At 37.2% G+C, this 25,666-nt stretch overlaps 1 protein-coding gene and 1 non-coding gene across 2 annotated transcripts; both read left to right on the forward strand.

The window, feature by feature from the left end:
• Positions 1–2,247: 2,247 nt before the first annotated feature.
• Positions 2,248–22,703, forward strand: MTFR1 (mitochondrial fission regulator 1). The gene is made up of 8 exons (XM_026842981.1): positions 2,248–3,469; positions 4,684–4,826; positions 8,148–8,246; positions 13,669–13,787; positions 16,943–17,178; positions 18,796–19,060; positions 19,238–19,406; positions 21,019–22,703. The coding sequence occupies exons 2-8, from the start codon at positions 4,761–4,763 to the stop codon at positions 21,076–21,078; spliced, it is 1,014 nt and encodes a 337-aa protein (XP_026698782.1). The 5' UTR covers positions 2,248–3,469; positions 4,684–4,760; the 3' UTR covers positions 21,079–22,703.
• On the forward strand, positions 10,980–11,052 carry TRNAV-AAC. Its single transcript has one exon. It is a non-coding gene; the product is annotated as a tRNA-Val (tRNA).
• Positions 22,704–25,666: the final 2,963 nt, after the last annotated feature.

A 25,666-nucleotide genomic window follows, 5' to 3' on the forward strand; every position in this document is an offset into this window, starting at 1 on the left:
CTTTTTCAGACAAATACACCCTTTTGTTAGTAAAATTTGCATGCTCTTGTTTCTTAGAGATGTAGTAGAAGGACTTGCATTCATGCAATGGCTAGGGAGGTCTGTGTGTCTGGCAGGAAAGTGTAGGGGTGTGGTTATGTCTGTGTAGTATTCCATGTGGTTTAGAGATGTTGAAGGATTTCACTTACCTCTCCATGGCATCATATTGCACTGTGTAGGTATAATCTCCACTGAGCAAAGGCTTTTGATTAAACTAGTGTTGAAACATGGATTTTCTTGTTCTCTATCCTTAGTTGGCAAGATATGGTAACAGGGGTAAGATGTGATGAATATGCTTTTGCACTTTGAGGTATAGATGATTGGGCTATATGTTTAAGAAAGCTTTAGCAACTTCTACTGCAAGTATGTATTTTCAATTCTTGCTTTAGATTTCATGCTGATATTAGCTTAGATAAGCCCTTGATTGTCTCTGTAGTATTCACTGACTTTTATCTCTCTTTGTGTATCTTTCCAAACAGGTGTTTCTGAAAGTAGTAGGGCACTTCATTATTTGTGGCTTCCATGCCAAAAACTAGACCTCTTTGTTTGACTGTGTGATCTCTGCCAAATACTTACACTACTTAGAACTGGTTTGTGTTGATCTGGGAGAGAGTCTGCTTCTTTATCAGAAGATTTTTCCTGCCTGTTTAGCTTGCTGTTGGTGTGATAATTTATTGTTGGCTTTGTCTTTCTTTACGACTTCTTTAATATGTTTCCTTATGGATATAATTTCATGAGATGAGCTTAGGTCATGTGTCAGTCCTAAAGACTGTGAAGATATGCATGCCCTAGTTTGCTACTAAAATAAGGAGGAACCTGCTCTTTTTGCATGTGATTTTTCATTTGCTTGTTATTCCTTTGAAACAATGCTTCTTTGAAAATTTTGTGCTTTTTATGTTAGACATACCCTTTCAATTTAGAGACTAGACCTTTCATTTTTGAGACTTCATGCATTTATTCTTTAAGGCTGATCTGCTGCATCAAATCCATTAAGTCATTCTTTTTTCTTTTTTTGTGGCTCTTAAATGAATGAGAGAAACTTCCTTCAGTGAGAAAAATAGGGACATACTATTTCTTTTTAAGAGCGAGAACTCAGAATTTGAAAGGGACTTGGACAAATTCAACGTTGGAAAGTACACATAGAAGAATTTAAATTTGAAAGCAGTTGTGTCTGATTTCTTTTTTTTTTTTTCATCTTTCATGTGTAGGACTCACTAGAAAGCCTGGCAAAGGACTCCATTTCATGTTTACTGAGTGATATGCCTTATGTGTACAGCTGCCAGAGCCTTTATGTTTATTTAATGAACATTTTGTAATTTATAAGTAGTATTATCTCTCAACTTTTTAGACTGATATTTGATATGACAGTACTGAACAAAACCTGCAAAAGTGGTTGGGAAAAGTAGGTGCAAAAGAGAGTTCAAGGAGGTTAAAGTGAGAATCCCAACACTCAAAAATTTAGACCTCATTTCTGAACCAAGGAATTCCTACATGTTTCTGTATCAGAAAGAAACTTCTTCAGCATTGCTAATTTCTGTGTGAGTTTTGTAAATGAAGAGCCCATGACATTCCCACCCCCACATGCTTTATGCAGTGAAGTGTAATTCTTTGTGATATTACTCTTCTAACCACTTTCAGTAATCTTGCCAATGACAATTGCTTATTGTTGCAATAGTTTTGCTTAAGCTCAGCAGAAGGACCATGTTTTATAGCAATATTATTATCACTCAGGGTGTTTTATTATAGTAATTGAGTTGTGGAAATTTTAGAGGAATTAAACTACTACTATTTTTAGTTTAGATAGCATAAAGAAGATAGAGGATAAATAAATCAAGAATTACTATTTTAAAAGTGGTATTATTCTAGCTTGCTAAAAGCAATAAACATGTAGCTCCTGCTTCTGAAATTGGCACATATACAGAGCATGAGAGAAAAATTTGCTAATGTTTTCATTCTTGCTGTCCAGCAGTTTCTCTTGGAATGAACCTTTTCTGTTCTTGACACATAAAATAATTGTGAAATAACTGAGATTTATGAAGCAAGGTATAGTGCAATATGGTCTCAAAGAAATGCGTATGAAGTTTGGGCATAATTTTGAAAAATTAATAGGTCTGATAAAAATATCAAGCTGATGTACTTTGAAGCATTCTGCGCTTAGATCTTCTTTTAGGTAATGAGCTGGGTTGTTACTCTGCACTCTTACAGATTGACTTTGGTCACTTTCTTCTGCAAAAGCAGAGAACGGGTCATTGGCAAGAACAAGGAACTGATGACCCCAGTCTTAGGTTCTTTTAAGTGTTTAGGCTACAGAAGAATCAATGATTTATAATGTGGACTCTAAATAACCATTTTACTGAAATAGTTGTTTTGTTGAATGAATGCTCTTTTGTGTTCAGTCATCAGAGTCTTGGAACCTGGAATTATAAAAGGTCACCTAAATGGTTTAGGGCAGGATAAGTATTTTGGACTATTCCCAGTGCTTTGTGTCAACATGCTGCTTTCTTTTATTCCTGGGTCTTTTGCATCTCATTGAAAAAGTTTCTAAAAGTATTCACTAATATTTCAGAAATTGCTTGGCTCATTGCTGAGCTGCTCAAGGTGAGTTTCAGTAGACACTGCTGTCTTGGATGCTTAAAACTTTTCAGAGTTTTCTGTAACCCGTTCTAACATGTGTCTCTGTCTTTTCTACCATCTTCAAGTGAAAACATAGAACATACTATCGATAACACTCATTGCTTTCAGTCCTCTCCTCTTACATTGTGGCTGTATGTCTTGTCTCCTGCTTACTCCTAATACATGTGTAGGACTTTTTTCTGTGCATGTAAGCTGAAACCTATTTTGTACCTTAGCCTTTTTTAACTTACTAATTTATACTATTCTGTCATCCTGATATTATGCTATTTTTTTTCTGCGTCTGCTTTTGTGAGTTTAATTGGTTGCCTTGACAGTTTTTGTGTCATTCCTTTACCTCTTTGCCTTTCAGTTTCTTGAGTTCATGGAAACTTTCTAGACCTGCCTTGATTTCCTCAGAGGAAGTTCTAACACTCTCTTTTCACTTCTGTCCAAATTGTCTCTGTTATTAAATATTCAGACGTCCCAGTTGATCAGAAACAAAATAATACCTTTTCTTCACTTCCTGAAACGAAACATGACTGACTACATTGTGGGATTTTTAAACTAATGACCTGGTTAGCTTTTGAACAAGCAGTGTATCAGGACACGGTCACCCCTTTATAGTCCTATCACTTGCCCTTACCAGCCAGCCCTGCCCTTGCAATCGCTCAGCAATACAGCCTCTACCTCTCTTTCTCTGTTTCGGTATCTTGACAGGGCTTCCGTTTTCCTTCTTTGATTTCCACACTACATGTTCAATAAGTCTGAACTTTGGAGTGAGGTGGATTGCATCATGTGTACCATGCTTCTGGAACAGGTTTTCCCTTTTAAAGGAGCTTTCCCAGTTTATTCAGAAATAAATGAAACTCCTGTTAGGAAATGTCTTTTACTTTCTGTGGTGATGAGAAACAAATACCAACTTTTTTAAGCATGTCTGAAAAAAAAGATAACTGTAGAGTTGAACTGCCAAGTTTCCCCAAGAAGCAGGTTATTACTAAGGAACTGTAAACTGTTGAAAAAAAAAAAACCAAACCCAAACGTTTGTAATGGAAACAGTTTAACACTAATGCTTGTGGGCACTTTAAAACAGCATAGCTTTTCCATCTCATGACTTTCAAACTTCCCAAGTACCAGTTCCTTGCTGCTGCATTGCTTTAGTCATCACTATATTATATAGTGGTTTCAGCAACACTGTTGTTCATACTACAAATATGTTGCTCGAGGTGGTTCAGTAGAGTGTTGTTTCTAGCCTGATACACAAAACAAACGTAAACCCAAATCTGCGGCTTCCGTTTTGGTGGTGGTGGCATACACTTCTCAGTGGTGTCCAAGTTATGACTGGTGTCGAACACAGTTAAAGAAAAACTACAGTATTTTCACTAGAGGAGCAATAAAAACCATCTTGATTTAAGTGAATGGTAGTGCATATAAATAGTATTTGAAATCTGTCCAACTTCATAAATCGCTTGAATATTTTCAGGTTGCACATCTACACTATTTCCTGTCATTTTCTTGCATTAGTCAGTTTTCCATGTTTTCTTCCTCTCCTCAGTTGTGGGAAAAAGGAGGGAACAACAAAGCTGTCAGAGAATGTGAATAAAAAGAGGTGATCAGCTTTCTGTAGTTTTTTCCTGCACAGGAATGAGGTTTAGATAGGAGTATGGCCCTTTAGTTTTAGCGCTAGTCCCCAGCTGCAGGCATTCCGTAGTGTTCTGTGCTCACTTAAGAGCTGCTGAACACTATCATCTGTCCAAGCTCAAGTGAGCAATAATTTCCCCAGCTTTTTAAGCATTAAATTTGCAACGGCTTTGATTTCTTAGAAATGATGGGACAAAAAATCGTTGTCACCCGTATTAAGTAAATGCCTTCTGAAGGCTATGCTTTGCAGGACTAGGAATTGTTGTCACCTAATAATGTCTTGTTTTCAGTAACTGTTTCTAAAGCTTGGGTTTTTTTAGGAATACACATAACAGTTTAATTCTGTATATGTTCCACAACATGCATCTAAAATTCTTATGTTTCTCATTTCAGAAGTACTATGGAACCTCTGCAGCTCTGGGAGTTTGGAAGGCTTAAATCTAAGTTTGGAAAGGCTTTTTCCGTTCCAGATGATTTGCTGGCTTAAGCGCTTAATTAGGATGGCTTTTGAACAAGTTGGATTAAACATGGAATCAGTAAGTGTTTCAAACGTGCTTTATGTTTTCAGAAAATCAGGTATAGAAAGCAATTAATATATTTTAGCTTGGGCTTATCTATTCCAGCAGAACACTTGAAATATACTCAATACTTGTATGATTCTGCACTGCTGAGAAAGTATGAAGTTTACTACTTGGACGATGAAGTATTGAGTAATATTTGTGTTAAAATACCATGTAGTTCCTTCTAGCTCTAACAAACTGTTTACTTTGTAAACACTGCTTTTCATGCTGGACTTCTATGTGTGTTTTGAGTTGGGGAAATCTTTCAACTGATTTTTAACAGTGATGTTAATTCTTGAATAATCTTATTTCTTTGCTCTTACTTTGGAGATATGAAAAGCCCCATGAAACTGAGATGAATGTAATTGTGCTATATATACATCTCCTGAAAGTGTGACAGTACAAGAGCAACATGACTATGTTCTTTATGGGGGAAACAGAGGAGTGTGCATGCGTAGCTCTCTTCCTGGAGGAAAGTGTGTATAGTTTTCTTTGAACGCTTAGCAGGGAGAGAGATCTGCTACACATCAACTGCTTTGTCACTGGGACCTTTAGGAAGCTATTTTAAGTACAAGTATTGACCTCAGTGCAGTAATTCCTGTAAACTGTCAAAGTATTTTCATGTTTTAACAATGGGGAAATCCTTAACAGCTATGTGCAGTACTTAGAAGGGCAGTTCTTACTCTGGATTACAGTGGTAGAACCTTTTATCAATCTTGCAGATCTATGGAGAGCAAAATGTTTATACATTGTAAATTAAAATTACAAATAAGAAACTGTATTTTAGGATTTTATTCAAACTTTGGTCTGAGATTTCATGCAGTGTAACTTTGAAAATTCAAATTATGAGCATATGCTAGACTGCCATGGGTATTGTTGTGGTCATTGTCAGTAACATCTTTCAGCCTAAATGGGGGGGGAACAAGTTTCTAATCTCTTTCCCCCCCATTCTCTATTTGTATCGTTTGTGATAATGCAGTTACATTTCCAAATGTCTGCTGTTCTGGACAACAGCAAAACACTGATGCAATAAAAGGCTATGACTAAGTAATATTGTGCAGACTTGCTCTGCCAGTGCTTCAAGTCAAGAAATTGTTGTAGAGCAGTGCTGAGACTTACTAGCTCAGCTGAGCAGCATGCTGACTTTATTTGTATACCTTGTGGCACAGTTTGCATGCAGTTTTCTGAAAACATTGTCCCAGCATATCTTGAGTTACCAAAACTGAGTCATAAAAAGTTTTGGTGCACAAAACCACTGTTGTTGAACAACCCCGAGGGCATTTGAGCACGAGATATTTTTGAAGATCTGGGTGCTAATCAACATCTTGTCGATGGTTCTCTAAACAAGTTTTGCCACTTGTTTAAAATGAACTGCACTTAGGTTGGTAATACAGCATGTAGTCTAGGCTCTTTTGCTGTTGTGGAAGTACTTCTATAATTAATTAAGCCTTCTATTGACTAGTATTTTTTCCAAGTACACATTGAGGCTGTCACCAACAGTTCTGCTTCTGACATCAGAATCTGTTGTGTATAGTGGGCTGTATTACTGTAGTTCTGCTTGTCAGTGGCTTTTTCTTGAAGGCTCTACCTGCTATTTTTCAGACATAGAGACAAACAGTAATACGATAGTCACAAATGTGAGGTCTTTGAGGCATCCAAAGTGCAGAATCAATAGAGTACTCAGCCTTGAAAAAATTTGTGTTCAAACTTAGCAGCATATTAAGCTAGAGAATGTATGTTTCATAGAATGTAAAAAATGGGTCCGAGTGGATTAATGGCAAAGTTGCAACTCTGTGAGGACCTAGCATAGCAAACATGCAGGGCACATCCTTTTTTTGTCAAAATATATACACTCTAATAAAGCCAGAGGAAGGAAAGATACTTGTTTAGAAATAGGCAAAATGTTTGTGTGAAGTTTCTGAGATAAAATAACATGGGGATAAATACCAGGGAGCATAAATTTTTCTTTTTAATAGAACCATTAAAATCTAAGAGTACTCACCTTTGTTTAGTATATCAAAATGTTATTCAGTGTGTTGTGAAACTTTCACAGCTGCACTACGCTGATCACGTGTTGCCATGCCAGTTGAGGGTTGTTTCAGTATTAATAGCCTGGATTTTTATTTAAGCTTTCTTTGTTGGGCAACCTTCTAACAGGATGTTGAGTGAGCCTTTAAAAACTAAGGTCTGACTAGTAAATTCCTATCTACAGCTATAAGTAAACACTGGACAAGTTTTTTAAATTACCATACAGTGTTGTGATTGTTTACTAACAACATATCATGTGTTACAGTCTTCCCATTATTATTCTTTGTGTTGTTGTGCTGTTGCCTTTCCCGGTGCTGAAGTTTTTCTTACTTCTTTGTTGGTTTGGTTTGGTTTGGTTTTTGCTTCTCTTCTCACACAATTTGTAGTATTCTCCTAGGATTAAATCTCATTTTGTTTCATACAATTATAGTAAAAGTAGAGCAAACGTTCCTGTCATTAAGTGCAGCAAAAGAAAGCTAATTGTTTCCCTGCTGAAACAACATAAAAGAAATCTGACTTACAGTAGAAGCAGTTCTGATGAAGCCAGCTGTGTGGAGGTGTTGTGGGCAATTTTCTCTAGGTGAATATTTGGGTGGGTTTTTAGGACAAAACTTCATTCTTAGATATTTATTTCCTCCCTTATACACTCCTTTGCTCTTTCATTTCACAGTTACATTTTCATGCTTATGCTAGCTGATAGTTATTTTTAAGACTGGTAGACAGTATTCCCATGTGAGAAGAGGTCTCAATTAAAAAAGAAAAATATATTTTGGGAAATACAGAATTATATAACTTTATTGATTTTTCATGATTGAGTGGCTTTTCTTGAAGTCCCTTAGAAAGAGGTGTCTGACCCAGTGCAGATTATTTATTGCCTTGAAAGTGGACAAATTATGCTTTTGAAGATGCTTCCAACTCTTTAATCTTTCAGTGTTACCTCGTTTATTGCTTTGAATTTAGACTTAATGCAAAGGCTTTCTTGAACTTACGCAGCCATAGACGTATTTCAATGACAAAACCAAATTTTGTGCCAGTTTGGGTATAGAATGTAAGGAGTTCACTGATACAAATTTCAGTGTGTATATATAGTCTGTTCTAGCATGAAAGGAATAACTTTAAAGTTAATGTATTTTATATATTTCAAATACATGTATTTTAAATGTATTTAAATATATTTAGCACTAGCATTGTATGGAAGAGTAAGGGAAAACTATTCCAATATGATATAAAAATCTGTTACCTAAGAGCTTCCTTTTCTTTCCCATCTAGGTGCTATGGTCAAGCAAGCCTTATGGTTCATCTCGGAGTATTGTAAGAAAAATTGGTACTAACCTCTCTCTTATACAGTGTCCAAGAGTTCAGTTTCAGGTAGGTATTCTCAACAGTTTAGAATATGTATTTCAGTATACTGAGAGAGGGATTTGTCTTTCATCAAAAGATTTTAAGGAAATAAGCAGTTCATTGAAATAAATAACTAGAGGATTTGTAAAAGCAGAATATGATAAACTGGGCACATAGGAGCATTAGCTTACTTCAGTTCTTCCCACTTCCAGTTTAGATTTTTTCCAAATGTGGATTCTTCATCTTTTGTACTGCCTAAAACCTGAATCCATGTTGCTGAAACACACATAATGAAACGGATTTTTTTTCTAAGGAAGTTGGAACTTTTAAAATGAGGCAGTAAGTTATTCTTGGGTTAAAATGAGGTAAAAAGTTATTCTTGGAAAAAAATATGTTCATAAAAGAGAAAAATATTTGTAACTTATTTCTATAAACTACTTACAAGCTAGGCTTAAGAGGCATGTAAAGATGAACAGTGTTAACTAAAAATATTTGGGAAAATAACCAACTTTATCAGAAAGTAAAAAATTGGGAACAAAATAACATATACCCTGTTTGCTTTTATCTTAAATACAAGGCTAGCACTGTATAGGTGAAAGGGGAATATCAGTACTGTGCAGCTGAATTGTTTGCTTTTAACTTCAACTGTGTATAGTGGGAGGGTGAAGAGTGAGGGTAAAAGCTTAAGGAGTAGAACACCCTTGCTTTTTATAACAAGTCTTTCAGGAACAGATGGGGAAGTGGAAGCTGTTACACATAATCTCTTCAACTCTGTGTTAAGGATAGGGGGTGGGTATGGACTGGAGAAATTTAGTGTTTGAAACTCAAGCTGAGAGAGCAAGGGTGGAGAACATAAAGATGAATGGTGGGAATCATCACCCCCACTAAGAAATTTCCACACAACTATATTTTTTCATTATTTAAATTAATTTCTTTATCGTATATGAAATATATGAACAATATTTAGACTTGAAATTATAGTAACAAAATCACATTGTTCAGATTACCGTAGAAGCCTTTTTGGTGTGATAGTAAAAGCCATGCTAACATTTTGCCTCTCTTAAATAATTACATTTAGGAACTATGGGGCAACTATCTCCCACTACTAGTGGCATGGTGAAGCTTAAAAAAATAAATGTATGCAGTGGTATATTGGAGATCTGTACAGGTGAGAAGGCCAGCAAAATGACATGCTGGATTTAAACTTTTGGATACATAATTAATAGTAGTTATCCCAGCAGTAAGGCTCCATGTGCCTCAGATTTGAAAGGAAGTGAGGTTCTCCTATAATGTATCTGATTTTCTCTACTGTAAAGGCCATACAAGGGAAGGTGATGCTCATTTGTAGATAGTTAGCCAAATACTGCCTTCTCTTAATATGGTACATAAAAGAAGACATTTCTGGTTTATGTTCTTGCAAAGAGCTATAAGATACATCTGGGGAATCTGTTCCTGAATATTTTTAGTGTTGAAATAAAAATGTGTATATATATCTTTGCCTGAATTCTATGTTAGATAAATATTTGCCCATTTTTCCTCTTAGAGACATTCAGTCAGCTTTGTATAGATTTTATGTACCCTAAGTATAAGCATTCATCATCTATTAGATGAAAGGAAAGAATCCTAAAAATAGAAGTACACTTGTCAGTTGAGTGAATTAGAAATAGGAATTTCGAAATTTGAGCCTTGAAATACTTTGAAATTTATATGGTTAAACTATTTTAATATATAAACTGCTGAACATGTAAAAGTGTGATGCTAACACCTGTTTTTTATTTCTTTATCTCAGCGTTAAGATTCTGTAGTGAAGTTCAATACTGGTCTCGATTGTTTTTATGCTGTTGCAACTGATGCTTTCCTATAGCTGTCTCTTCCTCTTTCTTTCTTGCCAGCTTTAGCTATAATATGAAAGGACCATGCACTGAACCTTGCTGTAAGTCACTTTATTTAAAAACCAAAGCAAACCTTACTTGCGTCATCTGAGGGTGCATGTCTGTCATCAGTGTTTCTAACATTATCCATAAAGAGCAAGAAACTTGCCGCAGGTCTTTGTTTTCCTTACGATAAATGGATAAGAGATACTGAAAGAGTATCTATGTTCATTCTTTCTTCTCTTCTAGCATGCTTTTGTTCAGCTAGACTGAGAAGAAGAGCAGTAGCATATGTAACCTTTTGATTTTTGAGGTCTACTGAGTGTTTTAGTATCTATCTCTATGGGATCTTGCCATATTCAACATTTAGATTAACTGCTAAGTGCTGCTTATGTATTCAGTAAGTGGTGACAGAGCTTACTCTATATCGCATGAACAGATGAAAGTGGTTTATATACTTCTTTTGTATGTCATATTTTTGAGGTTTATGTGTAGTCTTTAGGAGAAAATAAAGTTAAACTTGCCAGTATAGCCTAGGTAGATTGAACCAGACCTACAATACTGTCTCTTAAGATAGTATCCTTAAACTACATTCTAGTCCCATGCTTTTCTTGTTTGTCTGATGGAAACCTGGTAACTCAGTAAAAGTCTCCTAAGGAATTGGTGTCCATGTAGCAAACCTCAGAATTTACTGGGCTAATTTGAAAAATCATAGCAAATGTCTTACTTAAACAAGTCTTTCCACATGTCTATTATCTAACTGTATTAGTAATTTGAAATTAAGAGGTTTTATTCTATCCTTAAATGTAGAAAAATGGTTGTTCTGGTCTCTGCTTCCTGGAGCAAACGCAAAAGAAATAGGGATCCTGCAGGGGTGCTGTCCAGCCAGGTTTCCGTAGTGTAGTGGTTATCACATTCGCCTAACACGCGAAAGGTCCCCGGTTCGAAACCGGGCGGAAACAGTGGCAGAGCAGAGTCCTAGAGGGCTGGACCTGTGGTTTTTTTTAATTGGGTCCCTTCCAACTCGAGATATTCTGTGACATCAGCCAAAACAGTGCAGTGTGTGTATTCTATTCTTTTCTTCAGAAATTCCCGGAGTAATGGGTCTGCAACGCACAGGCATGCATGTCTGTGTGCAGCATACATGCCCATGAAACAGGCAAAAAAGCCTGTGAAGGAATAAATGAGGTAAACAAACTACATAGTTTGCAGAGACAAAAAAGCTGGTTACTTTCACTGTTTCATGCAGTTCCTGTCATCTGGTAGAACTGGGACTCAGCTCTCAGTTGTCCATTTCAGGTGCTGGCAGAGCAGTTGTCCAAGTTCTCCTCAGCAGAGTTTCATTCTGCAGACAGGCAAAGGTTTTAAGAGATGGGTGTTGGCTTTTAACCTTTAAATGAAAGTAAAAATCTTGCATTAGCGTGTAATTCAAAGTCTACCGCTGTGGAAGACCTTGTTTTTAGGGATAGAAAAAAGAAACATCTGTATATGGGGTAACAAGCAGATTCTGTTTACATATAAATAGAATAAAAAAGTAAGAAGAAACTTACATATCAATGTAACAGAAGGCTTGCTACTAATTGTTGGATTAGAAGTTATTTATCTCACAATGCAGGAAACCTGGTAGTGGTAAATGCATTCCTTACTGTTGATTTATAAAATTATTTTTGATGCAAGTATGTGTAGTGCCTTTGTTTAAATGTGCCTTCAATCTTGTCATGGTAATAGTTCCTCACGTAGCCATTACCAGCAGCAAAATCTGTATCACCTGCAGGAAGTGGCTAATGTGTTACGGGTTTTTTAAATTGCCATTAACATTAATACAGATGCTGTGGTCATGAAAATTTCTTTTTATTTGGAAAAAAAGCAAAAAAGCCAAGGAAGCCTCAAACAATGAAAATCCTAACATGCAATATAGTATTCTCTAGACTGTTTTAAAGAGAGGCAGACTGTGATGGTATTAGGCACAACTGTTAATGTGATAAACGTATTACCATCTGTGCTGATGCTACCTGGAAAAAACCCTGTTGTTTCCAAATGATCTGATGGTGCCAATACACACTCCTGGGAGCTGTGATAAAGGCTCACATACAAGTTGCAAGAGTGTGAGGTGAAGATGACTAATCTCAATTTCCAAAGCTGTTTGTAACAACTCCTGAGGAAAAAACAACCCCAGACACACAACTATCTTCCTGGGACTTGTGTGTCAAAGGCTACAACTAAAATATCTGTGGATGTTCTTCAGAAACTGTTTCAACTCATCCAGATTACAGTCCTACTGTGATATCTGATACAAATTCAGGTCAATGCTATCATTTCATAGTTGCTGCTACATAATAGTTTCCTCTTACAGAGGTGAGTTGCCTTGAAACTTGACCGAAGTGCTAACAGGCTGGATTCAAGCTGTCTTCACAGACTGTTCCATACTACCACCATCTTTGACAGTATTACTAGCTTCTTGGCTGTGACCAGCAGCAGGCAGCACTTAAAACAGCTGAATGACTTGTGTGCAGATTTGCCTGGTGGACTGTATATATAATAATACAAGCAAAAGAGGTGGTTTAGTTGCATTGGAGATAATAACTCAAGGTGACAGACTGAGCAGAAGAAATTACTGAAAGATCTTTCGGTAGCTAAAGTACTGAGACCAGACTGCTCAGTAGTCCAGTGACTGAGTACACTTGCCCTTGTCTAACCCAGGGAAGCAGCCAGTATTTCAAAGTAGATTTGAAATAATTTTGTGTAGTTATGGCTATGTAGCATGTATTGATGGTCCAAACAGTTTTTCAAATCTCCATTCAGGTCATTTAACTGTAAATGTAAGAAAGATCCCAGTCTCTGTAGACTTGCTCAACTTTGGCTTCAAACAGCTATAAAGCTAATGGCAGAACCATGCTGGAAAATGGTCAATTTGTTTGGCATGCTGTAAATAAGCTTGTTAGCAAATAATATATTCTGTTATGATTGTATCCTACCTCTCACTCAGAGTCTTTGTGATTACTGAGCTAGTAGAAATGGCTTTTTGCCCCCTCCATTCCCCCCCATGCCCCATGTAATATACACAACTTAATTCTTGCACAAAAGTTCTGGAAGTTGTAGAGGAAGGGAAACACTTCAATAGAATTTCACTTTCAAAATAATACTGATAATAATACTAAGAGCAAAAGAAGTACTATTAGCCTTAATTATTTTTTTTTAAGTACTGGTCATTAATAATAGTTTAAAACCACATTATTTTAAATGTTAAAAAAGCAAACCTCTTGAGAATGTTGAAGATTGTATGTCTCCTAAGGTAACAATTTGCATTGCATTTTCAATGTTCAGTAGTGTCATGTGATAGTATATGTAGTTAGCCATGAACCTCTGTAAAGTGTTCAGCAGACTAGACTGAATAGTTTGAAGTCAGTGAAATGGTTGTGGTCTAAGCCCATGACAGAAATAAGTGTGCTAAGTCTACAGATGTGTTTTGTGCATGTATGTGGTGTCACATGTTGCCTCACTAAAAATACTAGGTAAAATAACTGACTTGGGCTGGGAATAATGACTCTAAAACCTTCAATCTTTTCTTTAAAATTTAGCTTACTTCTCATGCCACAGAAGGAAACCATCCTAATCAACTTAGAGAAGATGCAGTGGCCTCCTTTGCAGATGTGGGATGGGTTGCTCAAGAAGAAGGTGAAGTCTCCACACGGCTCAGGTATGCTCCTCTAATCTGCTTTTTGAACTTCTGAACTGAGAGGAAGAAAGGTAGCTTCTCTGCAGTGAGAATCTACTGTGCGTTGCAATTAATGGAGAGCACTTGGATGCTGGGAGAAGAGAGAGGGAAGAGCAACCAAAAAGGTAGGGTCTGGAAAAGAATTAGTAGCGGTTAGACTAACATGGTTATGAATGAAAGACTAGTTTGAAAACAAACAGGAGACTGGATTTATACAAGATTGTTTTTTTTATTTACTTATTTACTGCAAAGAATTGCATGTAACAGCTTCAAGCAACCTTGTCCCCACAAAAAGCACACTTGCTAATGCTGTTTCTCCCTTTCTCCTAAGATTTTTGTTAATATGGGGCAGTGTAGTGTACAGCTTCCTAATTAGCAGCAATGGTCATTCTAACAATCCAGTAAATGGCACGTTGTTTTTCACCTTTCTGATTAAGGCTCTGCAGCCAGCTAAAGACAATTTAAAAAATTATGATTTATATTTTGTCTTTAATCTTCATAACAAAAACTGGCAGGGAAGCATGTGAGCACCTGTGTCCAGAATGGTGGGATAGGTACTGTTGTGTTGGACCAAGAGTACTGCATAGCCCTGTAACTTCATGGCAGAGGTTGGCTGAAGTAACTTCAGTTCTCTGTTCCAGCCTACCCAAATTGTTGCTCAGACTAGCCAGAAACAAAGGTACAGTTCTGTAGTGCAGAGGAAGTTTTTTCTTCTAAACAAACTAACCATCCAGAGAAAGGCACAGATTTTTGGCTTCAGAGATTACTGGAGGATACTGTTCTTAATTTGAAAGCACAAAATAGGTTAGTAATGACCTAGATGCCCTCCAACATGACTTGCCACAGTGAAGCTTTGCATAACAAACATTCTGGCACTGCCACATTAATTTCACAGACTCAGAGGGGAGTCGCACAAATCAGCACTTGTTTGGGAAACACTGTTTGTAAAGTCTGTTTGATGCAAAGGAAATTAACTGGCCAATACTACTTTTGTTTGCACAGAAACATTTTGTCTAAGGATTGAACTGTAAAGCTATTATGTTTAATGGAGACAACAGGGAGAATAGCTCTTTGGTGCTTCAAAGAACCTATTATGAAAGATGTAGGACTTGCATATTTGCTGAGATGTCTGCATGTGAAGGGGGGAAGGGGGACGGGGGACAGATGGATGTGGGATGGGACTAAAATAATCCTGCAGATATATAGTGACCTTAAGGCAAACAGCTTATAATGGAGCATGGTAAGTGAATTACTTAGCAAATATGAGTATTTCGATGTGCACCGATTATTACATCTGTGCACAGTATTATGTAGTGGAGCTAGTATGCATTAGGTGTTTTCCGAGCATTTGAAATTCTCTGTTTTGACAAGATCGCATAGGTGTTACTTTTAAATATATATTCACTGTATAATTCAGTAAACAGTCTTGCAGACATAGTTTTTTCTGTGAATGCAGTTTATAGAGGAAGAAGCTGAATAACAAATCATTTTTTCCCTACCCCTAGTCAGAGCAGTAGTGACAATTCAAGCATAATATTTTTTCCACAGTGTTAGATTCCAATCAGTTCATTTCCTTAAAAGACATTACTGGTCTGAGCAGAAAATACCCTTTGTTGTTTAGCTATTCTGCTCCTTTAAAGAGTTTCTAGAAGGCAGATTTTAAAGAGTGAAGTGACCACTGGCTCATTCCACCTTACTTATTTAGGGAGAGGAGGAGGTGGCTGCTGTAGGAAGCATCCTGTTCTCTTCTCAGCTTTAGCTGCTCTCTATTCCTATCTAGGTAACACCTGAATTTTAATATTCTTGATAATATTAAATTCTGCTTGATCAAATTTCTGCAAGTTGTGCTGATGCTTTCTGTCAGTGTTGTGGAAGACTCAAATGTGTGTCTAATCCTGGATTCAGGTTGTCAGAGCACAGGGTTTGTTCTGACCTTAAATCTTGGCTCTTGCTTCGAGTCTAGCACAACTGCATTTTTAACATGATGCACATCCAGGGTAGCTTAACCTATGCATTCAGAGTGATGGGGCTCTTTAGTTTGGAGCCATTTACACATTTTGAAAAGTCATATCGTTCGCCACTGTTCTTACTCTCGTGTTTGAATAAATAATGGAATCCTGACCTGCCTGAGAAGCTTTGGGACTGAAGCTAAGGAGGACTGATATCTTGCAGTTATGTTTATGATAATCTGTTGTCCTTAATCCTTATTGATTCTACTTTTACAGAATCATAAAATAGTTTGAGTTGAGACTTTTAATGGTCATCTAGTCTAACCCCCCCTGCAGTAAGCAGGGACATCTTCAACTAGAACTGGTTGCTCAGATACTGAGAGTAAACAGTTTAAGATCTTGGTGTCTCCAGTGAATATAACCTTTTATAAGCACTTATTTGACTGCAGATGCTCTGGGTAGTGCCTCAGTGTTTAACATAGCTTGAGCTTTGGGTGGTAATAAAGGAAGGCAACAGAGTTGCATTTTCTTGCTCTTGTGATAAAGAAAGGGGAAGCTCATGGAATCTTTAAACTGTAGGAAGTTTTCTTCTTTATAATTTTATTTATTGTGATCGAAAAATAGATATAAGACCCTTTGCCGTTTACTGATAAACAGCCTCTGTGTCACTAAACTGTTTAATGTACTCTGTACTCCCAGCACTGCTAAAACGGAGGCCTGTCCCTTCAGAAGTCCAGAAAGTACAAAAATATGCTGTGGAACTATAATAAGAAACTTCTTCAAAGGTATCAACTGCAAGTGACTACTTGTACCCCATGGGGGGAAAATAGTAGCCTTTGCGAAAAAAAAAAACCAAAACAACTTACATTTGATTCCAACAAAAACCACAATAGCTGTGAGGCAGAGAAATAGATTGGGGATGAGGAGGAATGTATTCCGTTTTTCTCCTGAAATCAAGGATTCCACAAAAAGCTGGCTAGGGGAAGAGAAAAAATACAGCTAGTGATGCAAACAGAAAGGATGTGAAGCTTTTACTTACTTTAATCTGTATAATGTCTTGGTGGAAAAAATTTGGTAAAGACAATTTTGAAGTTTCAATTTGTATTCCAGATTTGTATTAACATTGGTTTAGTTTTTACCTTTTACAAAGCCTTTAAAAAAAAAAATCTTGTGCTATTTTTGTTACAGGTCAGAAGTTTGGTCAAAAACAGCCCAGCCTCTTTCAGGTGAACTTCATTCTGGAAAGTCCCCATACAGACAGATGTCCTTACAAAACCCTGTGGAAGAATCAGTGTCCAGGAACACAGTGACCGCAAATGAAGAAGCTCTGCAGAAGATCAGTGCTCTAGAAAATGAACTAGCCACTTTAAGAGCACAAATAGCCAAAATTGTGATCTTGCAGGAACAACAGAACCTGACGGCAGGTATTAAATTTATTGTACTTTTAGCAAAAATTAATCCCTTTAATAATGTGTTAATTCTTTTTTGTGAGATACTGCAACACTGAACACTTCTCCATATTGTTTTGGTTAGTTTGGTAGACAGACGTAGCAATGCTAACCAAGGGCTACAAAATAGGTCTTGAAGACAAGAGACCTGCCAGATTTTCTGTATTTCTAGTATTCCAAAAGCCTTCATGTTTGTGTGAAAGTCTGCCAGAGTTCTGAATCTGTGGATGAGTAAAGAAGTATTAAACAGCTTTCAGAGCAAAAGCTCATGATAAACATGATGGCTTAAACCAAACTAAAGGAATGTAACTGAATTACTAACGCTTAAGTCTTCCCCTCCAGTAATGAAATAGGCCCTCTGATATCATGAAGTAATCATACAAGATGCTAATTACACTTCTGGAGTATGTAATATGCATCTCAAGTTTATGAAATAAATAACAGAAAAGGAGATTGTTTACTGGCATCATCTCTGGGATCAGACACATTGTCCAGATGGAACGAAAATGGTGTACAGTTTCTGGTAGTAAACAGAGTAATTCTTCTTTTCCTGAGTTTCTCCTCTTTGTCACCTCTGACTGTGTTCCAGTTCCAAGTTTACCATCTCTAGAGATTAGTGGGAGATGGCCCTTGTCCACTGCAGATGAGAGCCATTTGTTTTTTACTCTTTCCTAAGGTCACTTAGCAAGCACAGTTTTGCATATGTTTATGTCTAAAATCATATCTGATTCTTCAGATATTCTTGTTTAGCTTTTGTCTGAACCGATACCAGTTACTCTATTTTTCCTTAACTGTTCATATCAAAACTATGAGATACTTTTAAGGATCACGTGGTTTCAGTCTTGAATTGTAATTATTGTGGGGGTTTTGTGGAATAACTAAAAACTTATTTTTCATCGTTCTCCTTTTACCCCTGTTAGGAAAATTAAATTTTGATTTGATTTTATCATCTTTACCTCCCTCTTCTGGCAGAACACGGTAACTACACTGTGTGTATGCCTACATGTACACAGACAAGACTCCTCTATATTACCTATATACATATCCTTACACACTTTATACTCCAAGCCTCAGAACTCTGGTTTGATCTTGGTTTGCCGGTTTCTTTAAGGGTGCATTTGAGCAGAGGTTTCTCCATTTATTTGTCAAGTTATTACTGCTGTTATACATATAACATCAATTTTTACCTAAAGAGTATAGGGAACTTGAAATCAATATTACTATGAGACTATATTCAGAGAGATGATGACCTCAAAGACCTGAAATAAGCCTCAATTTAAGCACTATTTGAGCTCTGAAATTTACATTTAAAAATCTTTTATGGTAATTTCTTATTTGTGATCAGCAGGAAAAAACAGTGCTCACATGGCAGATTGTATGTGACTTCCAGCTCAGTACCTGCCTCTCAGGGGAAGGTGAACTACTGATAAAATTAGGAACAGAACATAACTAAAAGACATTGTGATGGCCACCCCATTGCAGTAAAGACATGAATGTACCTGGAATTTGAACTGGAAATTCAAAAGAACACTTCTTACTCTTAGAGAATGATTTATGATGTGGCTTTTCACATAATGCATGTTTTATTTGTAGTTGGGCCAAGTCAAGTGGGTTCAGCTGCTATCCTGGTTGCACCACCACCACCACCACCACCTCCTCCTCCTCCTCCTCCACCACCACTCCCTCCCCCAGGTCTACAACAGAGTACATCTGCCATTGAGCTTATTAAAGAAAGAAAAAACAAAAAAATGAACTCTGGGCAGAATCTGACAGAAAATGGGCCAAAGAAGTCTGAAATACCAAACATGCTAGAAATCCTCAAAGACATGAACAGCGTGAAACTACGCTCAGTGAAAAGGTAAGAAATATAAATAAATGTCAATGTATTAACATCTGCATTAATGATTTGGTTTTATGACTCGGAACTATTTCAAGGGGAGACAGATGCTGATGTAACACCTGACAATGCAAAAACATTCACAACTTCTAAAGCTTTGTTTTGGACTGTGTTAATGGTTCTCACTTTCTTTTCTAGATCATCAGAAGGTACAAAATCTAAAGTGGCTGACCCTACAGATCCTGCGGCATTAATAGCAGAAGCGCTCAAAAAGAAATTTGCTTATCGATACCGAAACGATAGCCAAAGTGAAACAGAAAAGGTGATTCCAAAGACTGAAACAAAGACAAAGACTGAGGTAGTGCTGGTGAGTATTGTGATTCTGAACACATGCTTGGACTAAATTATAGTTGTCATGAAAGCCAACATAATGTCTTTGCCAACATACGCAAATACCTGTGAGTTAGTATCCCTGTCCACAAAACCTTATGAAGTACTACTGATATGCCAGGATTTGTGACAGTCATGCTTTTAGTATCAAGTCTTACGATTGTATACTCCTTAGGCCCTAGGCTTAAAAAACTCTGTTACGGTTTCCTTTTTTTTTAAACAAATATTTTCTGTTGCCATGAGCATGTGATATTCAGAAAACTCAATTCCTAAGGGTTCATACCAGAATCAAATCTGAATAGACTTTGCCTGTTAACTACCAATCTTAACCATCCAGATAGTACATGTGAGATTTTGAAACAAGATCCTGAAACATGTCAGCTATTCCTAGGAATGAAGAAAGCAAATTGTTCAGAATGCCTGCTGTATCTTGGTATAGCGAGTTTCTTCTACTAACTGGAAATGCCAAGTACATAGCAGCAGTTTCTTTATAGTGTGAAAATAAAATTAAATTATATTTAATATCTGCATCATGATGCAAGTTAATGGCTTCTAGTTTATTTCAGATTGATTTGAAATTAAAGGGGTTTTAAAGCTATGACTGTTCAAGATACCAGTTTCTAGCAATATATGCTTTAACAGGCTAATATAGATCAGTTTTGTTAGTAAGCAATCCTTGAAGCCTTGTGCTATAGAATCAGAGAGAAAGGTGTTTTTTCCTTTCGTGTGTTTGGAAAAATGAGTGTAAAATGTCAAAAGCTGGCTCCCCTCTGAATTACATTCTGAGGAAAGTAAAAGATTCCCAAGCCACAAATTTCAAGACTTTTGAGTACTTCAGCTTATTAATGTTGACTGACTCACCTTCTGGTTTAGGCCCCTGGTATACTCCTGGAATGTTCAGGCTGTTCTTCATGAATAAAAGGCTAGATATTCCCTAAGAATCAATCATGTTTCCTGTCATCTCTAGGGCTTTAAGGAAAAGAACATGAGTTGGCAATGTTTAATTCGCATATGGGTTTTTCATGACTTTCCAATTGTGAAATTTACAGTCCTTGAGATTAAGGATCAAGTCCTAAAAAGCTAAGAAAACTGAAGGATATAATTTGTTAAATGATGATCCTTAATGAACCAATAAACATGCCATCAGTTACTTATCAGTATGTAACTTCTTTGCTAGATCAGTCCTCTTACGATATCCTTGTATGATACAGTTTTTTAAAAGGATTTGCACAGATATACACAATAGAGTAAAAACAGAAATACTGTTAAACTGCTGCTAGAGCAATTGCTTGTCAACTTCTAAAGAAGACAGATGCAGTTATTTTGCTGTGGCAGAGCAAACCATCACTAGTCAGAGCTGCTCAAGCAGATGGTTAGCTGCTTCATCTGAGTGGTTTCAGCTGACTGCTGACACAAGTTCCTGTTACTTTGTGGTTATGAAGTGGGTAAAATCCACATGCAGAGGAGCGGGTTGATTAAAGGAAATTATCTCTGTCCAAGTTCTTGTTTTACTTAAAACTTGAACGGATAACACTTCAACTGGGTTTCCATTGGAAGCAATCTGAACATGTTTCTGGTTTCCTTCTCAGTTTGGACCGCACATGCTGAAGTCTACAGGAAAAATGAAGACTTTAATTGAAAAATCTTAACATATTAAGATCACTACACAAAAGACTTAGGCTGTTTTGTCTGAAATCTTTTATGTTGCAAATAGCACTAGTACTGAGTGGTCTCTTACAACCCAGGAAGAACCTAATGTGAAACACAGAATTGAGGCACTAAATATGTTTGTATGTGATTTATCAAGGGGAATAAATTTGACCATTATACTCAGGTATTAATTTTGTATTCAAACCTGGCTTTCTACTCAGACTTACATGGTGGTTTATTAATGCTAAGTTATATATGAACATTCTTTGTGCATAACTGACCACCTTTAAAAATGTATGTACATGTTAATAACAATAGTGATACACTCTTAAGTTAATACCAGTTATTTGAGCTCTAGCTGTAACTTGCACTACAATGTTTAGTTTAATACTGAATTTTTCATGTCAGTCTTTCTTTTAAACTTAATTTTAGCAAACTTTTAGCCCAAAGAAAACCCGAATGCATTCTGCTTCTTACTGAAAAAGTAGAAACTTAAACCTGTTGCAGAGGTCACCTGGTAGGAGACATTTTAAGTAGCAGCACGTTTTTGTGCAGGGTGGGGGGTTTTTTGTTTTGTTATTTTCAAATGAGCTTGCAAGGGTAAGAGAGCAAAACCTTCTTGTATCATCCTGTGGCCAGTGTAAAGAGTGCATGACAAGTGAGTAAATCATGATGTGGGAGCCTCTGTGAATAGCTAGTCCAATTAATTTGAAATAACCAGTAGATAGCAGCAGAGTACAATAATGTCAGAGTATGTGTTAACTTGCATAGAAGTGGTGTAGATAAGGAAAAAGGTACCAAGTACTGTGGGGTGCAAGTTGCCAAAAGTATATTGTTCTCAGCTGTGCTAAGAGATGCTTGTGGACACCTTCTTACCCCCAGCTGTCTTGGGTCCCTGGATAGGTTTCCAGCAGCTGGGGACCACATAAGCCCTCATGGTCCTGTCTGCAGGAACGAGATGGTATAAGCTGTTGCACATAACCTGTTTTCCAGGGGAAGCTCTTTCAGTGACTTCCCACAGCAGCTATTTGCTGCGAGACCTGTACAGGCCTAGTTCATTAACCAGTGACCTGAGCTCACATCTCCAGGCACAGAGGTAGAAAGGGCACAAGCCAAAAATAAAATTCAGGTTGCAAAAAGCTGTTTTAGAACCAGAGAGAGATAGAACTTAGCTGCAGGCTTAAATGAAGCCAAGGATTGTTCAGACTGTTGATGAGCATAGAAAAAACTGAGTCTGGGTATTTCAGTGTTCTAAGTTGATCTGGCTACTGGAACAAGTACAAGTGCCTCTTGGAGCTTCTCTTTTCTAGGAAGAGAAAAAAGCAGCACTTCTTAAACACAGACAGCTGAATGGTTACTGAAGATGACTGAAGCTTTGCTGCTTGTAACTGGAATGTAGATTGTACAATTGAGAAGGATGTTTCCTGGTGTGAAACTTGAAATGGTGTTAATATGTACACAATGTCACTTCCTTCCAAAACGCTCTGCCAGCAGGCTTACTGACAGGCCAAAAATCTTCGTGATCTTTTAAATGCCTTTAAAAACACCTTTTCAAAAGTTAAATTCAGTTTCAAGTTTTGTATTTAATGCTCTTTTGCCACTATATAAAATTAAAAGCAGTTAAATTAAACACTGTGTGTGTGATTTGTGTTACTCTACGAACAACAGCAGCCAGATAGCAACCACAATAAAGTACAGTTCACATTCTGTTATAGTGACTGTAAATCAGTGGTGACAACTTACTTGCATGTCCTTCAGGACTGGACCACTTACCTTGCTGTGCAGCAGGAACAACAGTAGACTTAGCTGCAGAACAGTACAGCACTGTTAATTCAGTTACATTCAGATTAAAAAATAAAAAATAAAAATGGGAACCCATGAGTTTATGCCTCACCACAAACATAACAGGAAGGTTCTTGTTTAAGGGTCTCTTCCCTCCCCTGGTACCCTGAGTTACCCCAAGAGTTCCTTAGTGTGGCACAGTCCCCTGCTCCCAAAAGACTACACCTTCAGAACAGCTGGCCCAGAAAACCTCTGCTGCAGTTTTGGTCTTCAGAGGAAAAACCTCTGTTGAAAGTGCTTCAGCTTACATTATTGTGAATGTCAGAGTTCAAGTGAAATAACTCAGTAATTAAATCATTAACTTGTAAAAGTTAGGATATCACTTGGCCTATTAAACTAGGCTAAAACATGAGAAAAACCCACAACATTGTCTGACCTGCTGACATGAAGTGCAGGTATCCAGCACCCCCAAAATACAAAACGTGGCAACCCTTATTAATTATGTAAAATTATGGTAAAAGAAATGTCATCTGCACAAGAAAATGAAATGACAAAGCTGCCATCACATATTTTATTTTCTGCACCTTAATTTGTATCTTTCTACTTGAAATCTTTTACATACACAGTCCCACTGCCCACAGAAAAACATCCCAAGCAGATGTATGCAAACTAAGGACATTCATGGGCAGAGGCCTTGGGCATAACCTGTACCTGCCTGCGTAGGTGAGTGAATAGTGCAGCCCACAGGGAGCAGATCTGTAGATCAAAAGTTCTGGTGGGGCCGTGGCCTCCATCCCAAAACACAGTGCTGGGCTGCAGTGGGCTGACAGGCTGTTAGCAGTTACACTCCTGGCGTGCGTAGGCTCAGCTCTCACACGAAGTTTAAGGTGGATTGTAGAGGGTGTTCCTGGACAGCATGTTCAAGAAAATGTGTAAATTTTTCCGGTTTAAGTTTGGTCTAAATCAAGCCTGGTAGGACAAGACAGGAGCCCCTTTCCAGGAAAGGTGGCTTAGAACAAAACTGCTCACGTTCAACATCTTGACAAGCTGTACTCATTCCTGTCAGAGCAGATGACAGCAAGATTGCACAGTGTTAAAAGAATCACAGGTTGTTTATAAGTATTATATTGAAATATTGCTATATACATGTTTGTAAACTCATTAACTTTAATTTTCATTAAAATTACATATTAAAAATATGCTTATAAATAGCCTGTAAGAAGTAGCAACACTTATATTGCTGTTGAAGGCCTGTCTTTAAACCACGTCCCATTTTGACAAAAATCTGAGTCACAGAAGACATCATCAGATACTGATTTTAGTGGTTGTTTTGAAAACAGCTGCAGGTTTGGCATATGTTTTATTCAAAAACATCAAAGAGGAATCAGTACTTTTCCACACTTAACCCTACAAATCTGCAGAGGCTGTAAGGAAGCTCAGCTGTAGTCTCTCTGTAGTGAGTTACTCACACCCAGATGTTACCTGTTTGTTCTGACAGCTCCAAACACCACTGGCAACTATCACCCTTTCAAAGACAACCTGTTAGAATAAGGCTTTTCTGTTACTGCAAGTTATAACCAAAGCTCATTATCCCATTTGATCCTTCTCTGTTGAAGTCAGACGACAGCAAGAACTTGCACTGACAGCAAAGGAAGGAAGTTCACGCAGGTTCAAAAACATGGTTTCATTACAAATTTATTTTTTTAAACATGGCCACCTTGAGATTAATGATACTACTTCAGGGAACATGAAAGAATAATAAACAACTTAATTTTAGAAGGGAAACAATCTGATAAGTCAGGATTTGCTGTTCAAACAGTAAAAGGCCAAGCTCCAAGAGGCAATAAATTTTGGCATGAGGACTAGTGTTTTCAAATCCAAAAGTTGGCTTATTTTACGGTGGGAGCTGACTGCAACCTTAGCTACCTTTCCATAATGCTGGACTCGGTCGTAACTTAAATGTACAGGAGCATAATGTGAAAAGATTTTTTTTATTAATTAAAAGTTAACAGCAACAGGCACATATTAAAATGAATATGGCAAAGCCTTTACAAATGGCTTTACGCTGAAGCTCTCTCCCAAAAATGGCTGTTGCAACAAACTGTAAACAGAATTAATAAACAGTCTTTTACAATAATAACAGGGAAATACAAATGAACTAAAAGAAAGCACCAGTTTCTCAAACTAGATTACAGTTGTGCTTACTGTACTTAAAACAATGTAAAACAAATTACAAAAATGGAATGTTTTAAGTTTAAAATTAGTCCTTTAATTTTGTCCTAAAAAACATTTTCTCCTTTTCCCATCAAAAACCCATTAGTGGGTAAGGTTTCAGTAGAGGGAGGAATACGTAAACAATGCACTTTTTTTTTTTAATTATTATTTTTCAAATCAAAAACAAATTTGGTCACTTAGCTTTGTGCATAGTTTAAGGCATCTGTAGCAATTTGTTACAGTTTCCTCCCCATTGTGGCTGTTCATGAAATTGTCACATTCTGAAAGAATAAATTAAAAAAAAAAATGTTGCCGTTCAAACCCTTCCCAGTACCCTCCCGCCCTCCCCATCCCAAACATACTCACACACCCACACATACACACACGCTGCAGCGAAAGGGGCATTTGTACCCTTGTTCTGAAGGACACGCTTCCCATCCCACTTTATTTCAGATTGGCAAATACCCTGAGCTGATTATGGTGTTTAGACATTCCACCTTGTTCTTGCATGTGCAGTTCAAGTGTACAATAGTGAAAACAACATGCGATGTTTCCACTGCAGAATCGCAATGCAGTTCGGACGCTTCCCCC

Source organism: Athene cunicularia, assembly GCF_003259725.1.
Source record: "Athene cunicularia isolate RWA chromosome 2 unlocalized genomic scaffold, athCun1 chr2_part1, whole genome shotgun sequence".
Lineage (NCBI taxonomy): Eukaryota > Metazoa > Chordata > Aves > Strigiformes > Strigidae > Athene > Athene cunicularia.

What these genes read in the sequence shown, in the direction of transcription:
- MTFR1 (XM_026842981.1), top strand. Translation starts at nt 4,761, where the DNA reads ATGATTTGCTGGCTTAAGCGCTTAATTAGGATGGCTTTTGAACAAGTT. An exon ending in GAAGTCTCCACACGGCTCAG is followed by an intron (nt 13,788 to 16,942) that starts GTATGCTCCTCT and finishes TTTTTGTTACAG; the next exon opens with GTCAGAAGTTTGGTCAAAAA. An exon ending in AAACTACGCTCAGTGAAAAG is followed by an intron (nt 19,061 to 19,237) that starts GTAAGAAATATA and finishes TTTCTTTTCTAG; the next exon opens with ATCATCAGAAGGTACAAAAT.